This window comes from Oncorhynchus kisutch, linkage group LG9 (assembly GCF_002021735.2).
Source record: "Oncorhynchus kisutch isolate 150728-3 linkage group LG9, Okis_V2, whole genome shotgun sequence".
Taxonomy (NCBI): Eukaryota; Metazoa; Chordata; class Actinopteri; order Salmoniformes; family Salmonidae; genus Oncorhynchus; species Oncorhynchus kisutch.
This window is the reverse complement of record NC_034182.2, coordinates 14,204,887-14,220,678: the sequence shown is the minus strand read 5'-3', so window position 1 is coordinate 14,220,678 and position 15,792 is coordinate 14,204,887. Positions and strand designations below refer to the sequence as shown.

General features: G+C 44.5%; 1 protein-coding gene across 2 annotated transcripts in view; it reads right to left on the bottom strand.

Moving 5' to 3' along the window:
- The window catches only part of LOC109896788 (ras association domain-containing protein 3), a 50,589-nt gene that overhangs the window by 22,702 nt on the left and 12,095 nt on the right, over positions 1-15,792 (bottom strand). Inside the window, exon 1 of one of the 2 annotated variants that reach the window (XM_020491141.2) lies at positions 2,236-2,589. The exons of the other annotated variant lie outside the window; for it this stretch is intronic. Coding sequence (XP_020346730.1) covers positions 2,236-2,358 — 123 coding nt within the window. The 5' untranslated portion in view covers positions 2,359-2,589. Of the gene's footprint in view, positions 1-2,235; positions 2,590-15,792 lie in introns of those variants that run through there. 2 annotated transcript variants of the gene reach the window in all.

Here is a 15,792-nt window from a genome sequence, read left to right as displayed (position 1 = left end):
CCACTCAACCCAACCAACAGCCCTCTCTGTGACCGAGGCAGCCTATAGTTTTATACAGGAAGACTGCCAGAGGAGATAATGCGTGATGATTATCTTACATAAGCGTCTGCCGTTGTTGACTTTGGAGCAGAGCAACAAACAGCAGGCCTCTCTTCCTACACGGCTGCCATGTTAGATTGAAACAGACCAACTCACTCCTAAACAGCTCTACTAAAACCTAACTATTTTAAGTATCTATTTAACTACGCAAGTCAGTTAAGAACAAATTCCTATTTACAATGACGGCGTACCAAACCTTAACCCAGACGACGCTGGGCCAATTGTGACCCCGCCCCATGGGACTCTCAATCACGGCCGGTTGTTGATACAGCCTGGAATCAAAACCAGGGTCTGTATGCAACACTGAGATGCAATGCCTTAGACCGCTGTGCCACTCAGGAGCTAATATGATAACTATAACTAAGACTACACACACATATTTTTTTATTTTACCTTTATTTAACTAGGCAAGTCAGTTAAGAACAAATTATTATTTTCAATGACGGCCTAGGAACAGTGAGTTACCTGCCTGTTCAGGGGCAGAATGACAGATTTGTACCTTGTCAGCTCGGGGGTTTGAACTTGCAACCTTCCGGTTACTAGTCCAACGCTCTAACCACTAGGCTACCCTGCCGCCCCAAACACCTACTATTATGACTGGACACTCAAAGTAATGTACTATACAGCAATACATCTATCACATAGCTCCACTACAAACCCATTAGGGTTCTCTCCTCCCGTATACAGAAAGGGGGCTGTGAGTTACTGAGTAGTCCACAGTATTAGCTAGCTACCCTGGAGACACAGAGACTAGCTGAGGAGGGTTATGAGGCCCCGTCACTCAGTAGCTGTGCCGCCGCCGTGTGTGTCTATTGCAGCTGTTTCCCAGCAGCCCAGGCAGAGTCAGAGCTTTGAGTGTCCATGGTGCTAAGGGGTAAACAGAAGGACTAGAGGCATATTGAAGCTGAAACTTTGACTTGTAAAGACACACACCACAATGAACAGGCACTCTTGGTTAAACATGGGCCAAGGCCAACAGAGAATCTAAATCGTCACAAAAACCATTGCGCAAGAGGAGACATTGCTACGGAAGAAACTAACTAGCCCCTCATCTTTATCATTAACTGGTAGTTTAACTGTTTTTTGCTGGGGCTGTCAGGGGGAAATGAAGGAGAGTTATCTAAGCCCATGAAACCTATTTGAAACAAGTAGCAGTGGCATAACCAATGGCACCATCAAGAACAGTACATTTAAAAAGAAGGCAATAAGTCATCCCCATGGTACTGGATGAATAGAACCCCATACAGCAGGATTTGAGCTGCTGGGGGGTTAACTGGAGGAGCTACTATGAGAGACCCCCTGAGTGACGTTTCACTCACAATAACACAATTGTGGGTGCAGACACAGCATTATGCTTAGTGGGCAAGTCCCTTCATGGCATAGTGTGTGTGTGTGTGTGTTGCATGGGACACTTTGTCCACAGCCTGGCATGGAATATGACTGTGTCAAGGTCATATGGAAATATGAGAAGTCAGGCTGAGAAGAGTTTGCAAGCTCAACACACACATAGTGAATGCAGTTGTGTGTGAGAGACAGGACAATAACTTACATTATATGCAGAGTCTTGAGTCTGGGAGACAGACCAGTATTGATGAGCACAAATTGACCTACATATGAGTTCCAGAACCCATAGTCAGGATGTCATGGGCTTTAACCCAATCAGGGGCTAAAAGGTCTCCTCTGGCATGCACGTTAACCAACTCTTCGACTGTTTAAAATACAACTACACAATTTAATTGTTGACTATAGCTCAAAATATAAAGTGTTAGGGGCACCTAAATTGCTATCCTTTCAAAGTATGATCCCACGTGGTTCTGAAATATATTAGCTGCACGTGCCACTCAGATTACGGCTATAATTTTCCTCCATCAGATTAGCTCCATTCAAATCTAAAATCATAAAGCCTGGAAAACCAATATGGATTTAGCCTAAACAAATAATTGATAGCTAAAGTTAGCTCATGAGACGGCTAGCCAGCCTGCCTGCCATTGGTTACGTTGAACATACTGTAGAGCAGGACTGCACGCGAAACTGGTAACTCCTTAAATTAACGCGTTAGCAACAGGTTGCTAACTTTATATGACAAAACACAGTCGCTAACAGGTGAGACGTTGGCACAAATTAAAGTTCATGTACCTTGCACTGGGTTGGTTTCCCTGAAGGCTTCCTGAAGAACGAAGTTCTGGCGGTGAAAAAATACTCTTCGGAGTCCTCCTCTAAACTACTGTAGCCACTACTCATGGTGCTAGTCCACGTCATTTGAGGAGAAAACTAATCTCTTCAAATTTGGCTGCAGCAAAGCAACAACTTGAAAATAAAGTTGGCTACACCTCCGCAAACTTGTTTTGTGAACCGCAAAAAGCCGAACACTTTCCAACGCTCGAATCCTCCGTTCACTCTTCAACCAACTGCTGATGAATCCTCACACTCTAGCAACTATGGAGCCGCTGTCTGTCAGCCGCTCTGAAGACACGCCTACTAGAATTCATTGAAAAGTCCTCTATAGAAATCACCTTTGACTTTCTTCCTCTTCTTCTTCGTGTGGTTTTCCGGCAGTCTAGACACTGTGTTGCTGCCGTTTACAGGTCGGAGAGCAGATTGCACATTTTGGTCACCCCCAAAAAAGGGAAAAGAGGAATTGGGACAAATTTAAATTGGACCACCATCTAACCATGCAACTATACACTATCCCCAAAAACTCACCACCCCATTCCACTATTTTTGCCCGATGGATGGAACCCCTTCTCTCAAACCTTCCTGTAGAACTTCTGCACTAAAATCTCTCACACCCAAATATTTCTCTGCTACTGCAACTACCACATCTATCTTCAGTGGTGTCTGTTCCATCAGTGAAGTGCAGTTGATCACCATGGCTATAACCGCAAGAAATCCAACCTTACTAAAACTTATCCTCTCTGGCTCGCTCTCTTCATGCCTGCTCACTGGGGGGCTCCCAGTCGACTCACTCACCCTCGGGCTATCCTCTATTGTCTTCGCTGCCTTAGCATAGGAAACTTTCTGACCCACTCGAACCCTGGCAATCTCAACCTGTCTCTCTTTCACAGGGCACTTCGTATCCCCAGCTGCATTGGCACCCTCACAGTTGACACACAGTGCTTTCTCTATCCCAACAGTACACTCCCTCTGACTATGCTCTCATGCACATTTCTCACATCGTAGGATTTCCCTTCTACATTACTGCTGCAACATGTCCAAAACCTTGGCACCTAAAGCACCGTAGCAGGTTCGGAACATAGGCCCTCACAGAATAGCAAATATAACCTAACCTTAACAGGTAGAAACTCTGGGTCAAAGCTCAACAAAACAGACAGGGTATTTTCAGTCTTGCCATCGGGTCTACATCTCACCAAATGGCGGAAGTCACAAACACTAGGAATCTTCATTTTCATTTGATCCACCTCTACATTCAACACTTCCCCACAGGGCACCCCTTTCAGCGGTGCCCTGCTCCGGAGAGCAAAGCACACCACAGGTTGAACCCCGAGCTGCGTGACTTAAAGCACCCGCTTCCTCTGGGAGGCAGATACATTAAAAAATCTAAACAATTCCACTTCTCAAAACTTCAGATGTAACCATTCCCAGTTTATCCTTTACCCAGCTTGACACAACGTACGGGTTGCCCAAAAAGCCGGAATCAACCCTTTTCTAAAATCTCACTCCGACCGGTCCAAAATCATCTCTGGTAGGATTCTCGGGGCAAACTTTGAAAGACTCTACCACACCTGCTGCCGCAGGTAGGACCACTACATCCTGGACTGGCTCAACTTCAGAGTGCTCACCACTGCCGACTGACTCCATTTCAAGATCCTCAAGGTTCTCAAGAGAGCATGAAGACCTATAAGTAAGATGATTTGGTTTGTAATCAGGAGACGTATGTACAGTATGTACTCCTCAAACTCAGGAGACAAACCTCTGATCTTAGGTGCCATTCTTGCGCTTTCGAGTCATCGCACCTCTTTCGCCACTTCCCAACCTACAGTTTCCACCGGCTTCTCCATTACATTCACATCAATGAAGTGAAACCCATAGTTATTTCATTCTTTCTTGCTTGCTTCTCTCCTTCTGCCTCTCATATTTTCTTTCCTTAGTCAGTGTGGCACTTGATGAGATACTCCCGAGTGGCGCAGGGGTCTAAGGCACTGCTTCTCAGTGCAAGAGGCGTCACTACAGTCCCTGGTTAGATTCCAGGCTGTATCACATCCGGCCGTGATTGAGAGTCCCATAGGGCGGCGCACAATAGGCCCAGCGTCGTCCGGGTTTGGCCAGGGTAGGCTGTCATTGTAAATACGAATTTGTTCTTAACTGTCTAGTTAAATAAAGGTGACATTGTTTTTTATACTGTAGGTCTATATGCTCAGCACTTCCACTCATCATCAAATAATCCATATGAATCCATAGGTGCACACATCCTAAAGAGACAACATAACATCTGCTTGCCACTTACCTCAATGAACATGCAGCACAGCGAAGCTAGCTTTCTTATTTTCCTTCCCTGCAACATGCTGCTTTACCCGAGTTCCAGGACCAACTAAACTAAAAATGCAGACCAAAGGCATTTAATACTTTAGACTTACATACGCCCAGATGAATGGGTGGAACATCAGGCGTTCAGTCAGACCAACCTTTTAAAATTCCCAGTGACCCTTGATAGTTGTGGTAATGTGTGTTTGTGTGTCTCTAAGTGTGTACATGTCAAAAACCCCTGCCTATCTACCAGAACCACATATAACCTATATATAAAATCAGAATGTCTTGCCCCTTTCTAAACTCTGCATAGGCCTATGGGATCCACCCTAACACAGCTCAATGTGCTCGGACGGGATTCTGTAGCCAGGGGTAACATGACATCATCAGTAACCAGGAAATGGGGCACGTGAACCCTACGCAGGAACTCCGGTTCAACTGCATTCTCACCTTTCAATCCAAACTGGTCAAGGCATTGGTTATAGTGACCTGGGGTCCATCTCTGGTCCATCTCTACCACATGAGGACAACATTAGTTATGTAAACGTTTGGCATGGATGAAGAAAAGCTGAATTAAAAACAGCCAAATTAAAGCCTTGTTCTCTGTTAGACATGAGACTGGGTTGGGTTCTAGCCAGGAATAAACCCCTCTCTGCTACTGACTCTCATTCCCTGATGTTGGTTGGCTTTCTCTCCTACTGGCATTGATCACAGCGAGTCATGAAAATGTAATCAATTCAGCAGCAGCTTCTCATGCTGTTGTTACGACAACCACCCATGCAGTGTCAGATAATCTGTTGTATAAGTATTAATAAACATTCTTAAAAACACATTTGGTGTTTGACGGTGGGGAGGCTAGCTGGCTCCCGGGTTTATTTGGTTATAAATGTGTAATATGTTTTTTATTCATGTTTTAACTCAGTGGTGGTGTTTTTAGTGTCTGATAAAGTTGTCTTGCATCAGCCAACAAATGGAACCCATTACTGTGATTCTCAGAGAGTAGAGCTATAATGCTTTAACAGCCATAATGAAAAGTGCATGCAGTTCAATTCTATTAAGATTTTAGTTGCCTAAGGCTTTTTTCTAAGTACATTTCTACATGGCTCCTTCTGTGTGGCCTGTTCTTTAACACACTAATATCATACAACTAACTAGCCCACCCAGTCACTAGAAAGGATGTTACAATGTCAGATACTGGGTCAAACGTATGTAACATCTGTAGTGAATAAGGCGTACAGCCCTTATCCTGACCACACCCAACACATACTGTAGCAGGCTTCTTGGGGGTTTATGGAGGGACAGCCCTAACTTAAACCCAGAGTGCAGAGGCGACCTAAAAATAACCTAGGAGCACTGGAACAGCCAAACCCTTCAACCACACCACAGCCTGGCCAGAGAAGATTCATACAGCTGGCCTCTCTGTCCAGTTCTCTTGCAGTCTCAGAGCCAACTGCCAACATGTCTGTCAAGGACAAACTATACAGTCCACTAGAACCCTGTCTAACCAACAGCTTCTGGTCAGGTGGAGTGATGGGCACTAGTTGTTATGGCTTCTGTGGCCTGTATTTCTGTAGTACTGTGCTGACTTTGGAACCAACAGATCGGCTCCTGTAGGTGCATGGGAGCGTGTGAAAAGAAATCACAGAGAATGTCTCAGACACATGGAAACTCATTCTCAGTCCCAACCCCCTCAAACTCCCTCTCCCTTCCCTAGTATAAAACAATGGACACTCGGCTTGAACCCCGCCCCCCCCTTCCCGATCTCCACAGAGAGAGAGAGCGGTCAGGCAGGCCAGGCTCGAGAGAGAGAGAGAGAGAGAGAGAGAGAGAGAGAGAGAGAGAGAGAGAGAGAGAGAGAGAGAGAGAGAGAGAGAGAGAGAGAGAGAGAGAGAGAGAGAGAGAGAGAGAGAGAGAGAGAGAGAGAGAGAGAGAGAGAGAGAGAGAGAGAGAGAGAGAGAGAGAGAGAGAGAGAGAGAGAGAGAGAGAGAGAGAGAGAGAGAGAGAGAGAGAGAGAGAGAGAGGTGAACCTTCACTAGGCCTGTAGTCTCTCTGGCTGAAAGCTACAGCCCTTGGCAGACATTACCCACATTCCTCTGCAGACAGGGAGTGAAGGTTCTCAGCACACTGCTTGTTTACAAGCTGCAGATTTAGTTAGATATAGGTGAAGGGGTAAGAAGAGGTGAGGGTGAGGTAAAAGGGGTAGGTGCATAAGGAGGTGAGTGGGTGAGGTCGGGGAGGCGTAAGGAATGTCCCATAAATGACTCCATAAATGAGACTTCCACCACAAAGGCTAGTCTGTGGAGAGAGTGTTGTGAGAAAACTGACACTCTCTACTTCAGGCTAAGGAGGTTGTATCAGTGAGTGTGGGAGTCCGAGTTCCCCTACCTTTATCATCTAGAATGACGACATTGTTGTAATAATTCACCCTATTTTATTATCAGGAAGTACAAAAAATATTCCTATGAGCAATGATATATGATGTGCTTGAGATAAAACACAGATGAGGAATGCTCACTCATAAGAGTGATGGATAGCTAGTTTCAGTATACTGTATACAGTGCATTCGGAAAAGTATTCAGACCCCTTTCCTTTTTCGACATTTTGTTACATTACAACCTTATTCTAAAATTGATTAAATGCATTTTTTCCTCATCAATCGACACACAATGCCACATAATGACAATGCAAAAACAGTTTTTTTTAGACATTATTGCAAATGTATAAAACATTTAAAACAAATCTTATTTACATAAGTATTCAGACCCTTTGCTATGAGACTCGAAGTTGAGCTCAGGTGCATCCTGTTACCATTGATCATCCTTGTGATGTTTCTACAACTTAATTGGAGTCTGTGATAAATTCAATTGATTGGACATGATTTGGAAAGGCAAACCTATCTATATAAGGTCCCACAGTTGACTAAGCCATGAGGTTGAAGGAATTGTCCGTAGAGCTCCAAGACAGTATTGTGTTAAGGCACAGATCTGGGGAAGGGTATCAAAAACAATTCTGCAGCTTTGAAGGTCCCCAAGAACACAGTGGGCTTCATCAAATCATATCAAATGTTATTTGTCACATGCGCCGAATACAACAGGTGTAATCATATACAGTGAAATCATTCTTAAATGGAAGAAGTTTGGAATCACCAAGACACTTCCTAGAGCTGAGCAATCGGGGGAGAAGGGCCTTGGTCAGGGAGGTGACCAAGAACTCGATGGTCACTCTGACAGAGCTCCAGAGTTCCTCTGTGGAGATGGGAGAACCTTCCAGAAGGACAACCATCTCTGCAGTACTCCAACAATCAGGTTTTTATGGTTGAGTGGCCATACGGTAGCCACTCCTTAGTATAAGGCACATGACACCCCTCTTGGAGTTTGTCAAAAGGCACCTAAAGGACTCTTAGACCATGAGAAACAAGATTTTCTGGTATGATGAAACCAAGATTGAACTCTTTGGCCTGAATGCCAAGCGTCACGTCTGGAGGAAAACTGGCACCATCCCTACGGTGAAGCATGGTGTTGGCAACATCATGCTGTGGGTATGTTTTTCAGTGGCAGGGACTGGGAGACTAGTCAGGATCGAGGGAAAGATGAACAGAGCAAAGTACAGAGAGATCCTTGATGAAAACCTGCTCCAGAGTGCTCAGGACCTCAGACTGGGGTGAAGGTTCAATTTCCAACAGGACAATGACGCGAAGCACACAGCCAAGACAACACAGGAGTGGCTTCGGGACAAGTCTCTGAGTGTCCTTGAGTGGCCCAGTCAGAGCCTGGACTTTAACCCGATTGAACATCTTTGGAGAGACCTGAAAATAGCTGTGCAGCGACGCTCCCCAACCAACCTGACAGAGCTTGAGAGGATCTGCAGAGAAGAATGGGAGAAACTCCCCAAATACAGGTGTGCCAAGTTTGTAGCGTCGTACCCAAGAAGACTCAAGGCTGTAATTGCTACCAAAGGTGCTTCAACAAAGTACTGAGTAAAGGGTCGGAATATTTATGTAATACATATTTCAGTTGTTTATTTTGAATACTTTTGCAAAAATTTCTAAAAGCCTGTTTTTGCTTTGTCGTTATGGGGTATTGTGTGTAGATTGATGACTTTTTTTTTCAACACCTGTGGCCATATACGAGGTTAAATCACACCACAACAGTACTGGATACCTGTCCCTACCCCCTTTGACTTCGCCAAATAAGGCCTGAGTGACTCAACTTTGACTTCTCCTGTGTTTCTTCTGAGGCACTGAGTGCATTGGAGTGAGTGTGTGTGTTGAAATATATCTGCTGCCTCTCTTCCTCTGAGGCACAGTAACTCACAACATTCTCTGACAGCCAAGAAGCGCCACTCACTCATGAGCAAACACCATAGGAATGCTTGGATACGGACACTATGCTACTGTAATATATTCCATCTTTGCTTCTGTAGTTACCTAATTTTCACAAGCTCACAACAACAACAAAAAGTTCTTAGTTATGTGCAGACTACTGTATTTCACTTAACTGGTTTCTGAGCTACACACGCCACCCTCCATTTTGCACATCAAACGGTAAAGAACCTGGCACCCAACATTGACCCCGGAGAGATCAAAGGGACTATTATACTGGGTAACATACTTACTCTTTGGGGAGTTGAGCTGCTGCCCATAATTCTACACTCGTCGTGGCCAACACAGCCAGATCAACACTATCCACTTCACACGCTCTCGGTTTTCTCAAATCTAGTTGAATCTCAAGTCTTTCAACGTTAATTTTGTACATTTATACCTTTATCCGTGACGAATGTGTGCCATTTGCAGTGGAAGCTTATTGGAGAGGAGCGGGAGGAGGAGGCAGTGATTATACGGGTAGATATGGTGGGCAGAGTTCAAGGCAGCATTGTAAACATAAACACACACAGACCCGATTCATACCACACCATTGGCTACCCTACGATCAGCCCATAGGCACAGATCTATAAATGTATAGGGGCAACTTTATCCTATTCATAACTGCAGACAACACAGGAACAGCTGCTGCTCACAGGCATAATACTATTGGCAGGTCAGGACTCGCTTAAAGAGTCACAATAGACCTGCTCTCTCCCCGCCTCCCCGCCCCATATACAGTAACTAACTGTGGCTCCTTTGTCTGGACACAGGGCTTAGAATCATCAGGTCCCCACTCTGTCTGTACATTTGAGGGGGAAGCACAAACACTACCTATAGACACTGAGGGGGAAGCACAAACACTACCTATAGACACTGAGGGGGAAGCACAAACACTACCTATAGACACTGAGGGGGAAGCACAAACACTACCTATAGACACTGAGGGGGAAGCACAAACACTACCTATAGACACTGAGGGGGAAGCACAAACACTACCTATAGACACTGAGGGGGAAGCACAAACACTACCTATAGACACTGAGGGGGAAGCACAAACACTACCTATAGACACTGAGGGGGAAGCACAAACACTACCTATAGACACTGAGGGGGAAGCACAAACACTACCTATAGACACTGAGGGGGGAGCACAAACACTACCTATAGACACTGAGGGGGAAGCACAAACACTACCTATAGACACTGAGGGGGAAGCACAGAGACGCTACAGTTAAAACACACAGCCACTACAGGCAACATAAAACATCAGGTGAGATTATCCCCTCGTCACACTTGGATTAGACGCAGGCTCTGATGAGCTGTTAGCTCTGTCAACAACATGGACGTCTCCTCTCCTCAGGTCACAACACAATGACTCACTGATTACACTACAGACTGGCAGGAAAGATGGGAGACGATGGGAAACAGGGGAGAGGAGGTGCAGATAAGAAACAATAATACATCCAGTTTTTACAGGCTGACCTGGAAGTCCTCAGGCTGTGATCGTGATGGGGTTTTGATTGTGATCGTGGCACAGAAGCCACTCTGTCTTGTGGCTCGACATAAGGTTTTCTTGTAGGGCTGTGAATGATAGGGGAACTAAGCTGGAACCATAAGGGACTGGGATGACCACTGATGTATCGCAGACCAAATGAATATTGACTAGTAGTGATAGACATTCTAGTTCAATAGAGTTCACTGTTCACTGAGTCCCAGACAATTCTTTGATCCAGACAGTCATGTCTGCTATGTCTGCTGATAGGAAACACTGTCTGTCAGAGGTAGCTGGGTTGTGGGGAAAGCCTGGGGATGTCTGGTGTGTTGAAGATGTTATCGTACATCTTTATCTGCCCAGTTTGACACAGAGAGGGAACATTGAAATAACTGGAACACCCTGTCTGTAAAACAGTAACACGATGAACCAATCTGGAATGAACTCTGACCCCGCTCCTTCACAACAACCACATAACAATAAAAACCAGACATCAACATCTACAGTAAATCAGGACCGGGTGTGACTTGGTTAACCAAGTCCTTTTTAACTGTGTTTCGCAATGTCCCTGCAGTTGAGGTTAGGTCACTAAAAGGTAAACTATCTTAAATTTACAGCCCACTAATCATATAGAACAGAGCTGTTATGCAATATATGATTTAGTGGATTTTGTTTCCGAGTTCTGGGTTCAGGGTTGGAGAATGGTTCCAGGACCAGGCACTCTCCTGCGAGGTTGGGTTCTGTTATCAGAGGAGTGTAGGCCTATATCTTATAACGAGAGCCGTGTGACAGAGCAGCCTTTTAGTGATTAACATAGCAAAAGTGAAAAAGAGAGTCGTAACAGTGTTCGGGGGTTTTTCCACTAACCATTTACATTTTAGTAATTTATCAGACGCTCTTATGACTTACAGTAGTGAGTGCATAACGTTTTGTATACTTTTTTCATAAGGGTCCCCTGTGGGAATTGAACCCACAACCTTGGCGTTATAAGCACCATGAAAAACCAACGGAGCCACGCAGAATTTTATTTAACATTTGGGGTCACTAAGGAAACGGTTGGCCATTTCTGTTGGCTGCACAGTGTGCTGTTGAGGAATCTTCATTCAGCATGAGGTCTAAAGCTTTGTTCGATCTATGTAGAGCCTTTCCTGCCCTCTTGTCTATACTTACGGTATCCTTTAATTTTGGCCCATAGCTTTAACCTTAGTAATCAATCGGCCTTCAGGTCAGAGTGGATGTTTTCAAGAGGAGCGATAAGATAAGGTAACCCAGCTAAGATAAGGAAGAAAAACTGACTGAAGCAGGTAAGATAGCATACCTATGGCATGACGCAAGCAACCCTATAGGACGTACTACATTACCCTGCGCACGACGAATAGGAGAAGAGGGAAGGGAATAAGGGAGACTCCCGTTAGTCTGAGAGCTCAGAGAGGTGTAGAGTCCCTGACCATTCCGCCACAGATAAAGAGTTCTGTGAAGGTTTGTGAAGAATGCACATATTAACAAAGGTGTCACAAAGGTCAAAGGTTAAAGTTCAACAACTTATGCAGGTGTTCCTAAGCTAACATTTTGGGGTTAACGAGCAGCAAATAAGCCCAGAGGGAATACATCAACATTCTTCTCCTCCTAACAACTGGTCCCTGTGTTTGACTTTCCCATCGTACAGGAACAGGAAATAGACCTATTATTTACCACCTGTCTGGTTAGATAACCTACCAGAGGGCAGTAGGGGACATTGTCATATTAGTTCAGAAGTCACTCTCAGCACTGTGCATAGTCACTCAGTCAGAAAACACATCCCCTAAGTCAGAACAACTACCTCTAAAGCTAAACTTACTATACATGAACTAACTAAATCACACATTAACTAACCGAGTACAAATTATGTACTCGGGTGTCTTTGTGTGTAATTTCTTGCATTAGTGTGTTCATTTTTGAGTTAGTGAGCTCTTGTTATGTATAGACCTTTAGTTAGCGCTGACAGAGATGTAGATTGCATGTGATGCAATCATGTCGCTATGGTGAGAAATTGACAGTGACACTTGCCATTACCAAGAACTGTGTTTCAGGCCCAGTAACAGAGTTAGCCCATGACAGGGCAAGAGCTCTGGGTCAGACTTATGTCAATCTCTGTATTACTCTGTTATAGTCAACTCAGTGACACACTCCAGACCAGAACAATCACTGCTAGATGCAATCACTGATCTATTCAATCAGCTAATCACTTTACGCTCCTGCACGTTATGACTGAGTGCGCCCCAGATATTGTCTCACTCGGTGGCTGTGTTACAGTGTGTAGGATTCCTAGTTATAAATGTCACCATGTGTTGACTGGCAGCCATATTGAGTCGGCTTCACTCCTGTGAACTTCATCGCGTAACCAGCTGTCTGTGGTTCATTTAGTAGTACAGGTACGTACGTACGTACATACAGTGGGGCAAAAAAGTATTTAGTCAGCCACCAATTGTGCAAGATCTCCCACTTAAAAAGATGAGAGGCCTGTAATTTTCATCATAGGTACACTTCAACTATGACAGACAAAATGAGAAAACAAATCCAGAAAATCACATTGTAGGATTTTTAATGAATGAATTTGCAAATTATGGTGGAAAATAAGTATTTGGTCAATAACAAAAGTTTATCTCAATACTTTGTTATATACCCTTTGTTGGCAACGACAGAGGTCAAACGTTTTCTGTAAGTCTTCACAAGGTTTTCACACACTGTTGCTGGTATTTTGGCCCATTCCTCCATGCAGATCTCCTCTAGAGCAGTGATGTTTTGGGGCTGTTGCTGGGCAACACGGACTTTCAACTCCCTCCAAAGATTTTCTATGGGGTTGAGATCTGGAGACTGGCTAGGCCACTCCAGGAGCTTGAAATGCTTCTTACGAAGCCACTCCTTCGTTGCCCGGGCGGTGTGTTTGGGATCATTGTCATGCTGAAAGACCCAGCCACGTTTCATCTTCAATGCCCTTGCTGATGGAAGGAGGTTTTCACTCAAAATCTCATGATACATGTCCCCATTCATTCTTTCCTTTACACGGATCAGTCGTCCTGGTCCCTTTGCAGAAAAACAGCCCCAAAGCATGATGTTTCACCCCCATGCTTCACAGTAGGTATGGTGTTCTTTGGATGCAACTCAGCATTCTTTGTCCTCCAAACACAACGAGTTGAGTTTTTACCAAAAAGTTATATTTTGGTTTCATCTGACCATATGACATTTTCCCAATCTTCTTCTGGATCATCCAAATGCTCTCTAGCAAACTTCAGACGGGCCTGGACATGTACTGGCCTAATCAGGGGGACACGTCTGGCACTGCAGGATTTGAGTCCCTGACGGCGTAGTGTGTTACTGATGGTAGGCTTTGTTACTTTGATCCCAGCTCTCTGCAGGTCATTCACTAGGTCCCCCCGTGTGGTTCTTCAGTCTTCCCAGCCTGGTGCAGGTCTACAATTTTGTTTCTGGTGTCCTTTGACAGCTCTTTGGTCTTGGCCATAGTGGAGTTTGGAGTGTGACTGTTTGAGGTTGTGGACAGTTGTCTTTTATACTGATAACAAGTTCAAACAGGTGCCATTAATACAGGTAACGATTGGAGGACAGAGGGGCCTCTTAAAGAAGAAGTTACAGGTCTGTGAGAGCCAGAAATCTTGCTTGTTTGTAGGTGACCAAATACTTATTTTCCACCATAATTTGCTAATAAATTCATAAAAAATCCTACAATGTGATTTTCTGGATTTTTTTTCTCATTTTGTCTGTCATAGTTGAAGTGTACCTATGATGAAAATTACAGGCCTCTCTCATCTTTTTAAGTGGGAGAACTTGCACAATTGGTGGCTGACTAAATACTTTTTTGCCCCAATGTACGTCCATACATACAGACAGACAGACAGACAACCACTAGGTGTTTCATCTATTAATCGTGATAGTTACTGAGTAATATTGTAGAGGCCCTCTCTATTCCTAGTTTATTACAGACTCTTCTAAACTAGGATAAGTAGCTCATTGTCTTCCTGTGTCTGTGTCCTCTGGGTATAACAGAGGCTGAGAAGATCTATCCATCCATCCAGCCTCTCTCCGATTCCATTTCCTTCACCGAGACATTTCCTGTCTCATGGGTTCATATCATTATCTGTCCATTTCAGGAGAGTTGGAACCACAGACCACAGAGCAGAGACAGAGAGTTGGACAGAGATAGAGCTACGGTCTACTGGGAGGTTCAGAGTACTTTATATAAGGATAATAAAGGATCATATAAATATAGGAATCTGGTTCTGGGCAGTCACATGGGAGAGTTTGATCAAAACCCAACAATGCCTCCCGCTGTCTGACCCGGCCGCACGCACGCACGCACACACGCACAAAGAGACACAGACGACACACAGACACACACACCCAACCACAGATTAACACAGAAACAGAAACACGACACTGTGAAACAACAACGACAGACATCTGCATGTCTCAGCAGCACTGTTCAGCACTGGTCCCAGGTTTCTGCTGAGCTAACATCTCACCACTAAACTGTTTCACTGCAGTATTGAAGCCAGATTGTTTTTGATAGAGTTGAAGGTCCCTGACATGCTGAATATGTCACGCCCTGGTCTGTTTCACCTGTCCTTGTGATTGTGTCCACCCCCTCCAGGTGTTGCTTATTCTCCCCAGTGTATTTATCCCTGTGTTTCCTGTCTCTCTGTGCCAGTTCGTCTTGTAGGTGTCACGTTCTGACCATCGTTCATGTGTGTTTTCCTTGTTTTAGTGTTGGTCAGGACGTGAGCTGGGTGGGCATTCTATGTTGTGCGTCTGGTTTGTCTATTTCTATGTTTGGCCCGATATGGTTCTCAATCAGAGGCAGGTGTTAGTCATTGTGTCTGATTGGGAACCATATTTAGGTAGCCTGTTTTGTGTTGGGTTTTGTGGGTGATTGTTCCTGTCTTTGTGTTTGTTTCGTTTTTTTTTCACGTTTCTTGTTTTGTAGATTGTTGTATTTTCATCTTTATTAAAAGATGTACAAAACTAACCACGCTGCATTTTGGTCCGCCTCTCTTTCACCAGAAGAAAACCGTTACAGTAGGTTATTCAAGTCAACCAGCGTGTTTTTACCGTACTCTTTTTGCTATTCTCTTTTTGCTAGTCTTCCTGGTTTTGACCCCTGCCTGACTCTGGACTACTTTCCCGCCTGCCTGATCATCCTGCCTGGCCTGACCTTGATTCTGCCTGCCCTTCGGTACCTTTTGGACTCTGTACTGCTTTTGACCTTTTTTTGCATGTCCACGACCATTCTCTTGCCTTACCCTATTGGATTAATAAATATTATAAGGCTCCAACCTTCTGCCTCCTGTGTCTGCATCTG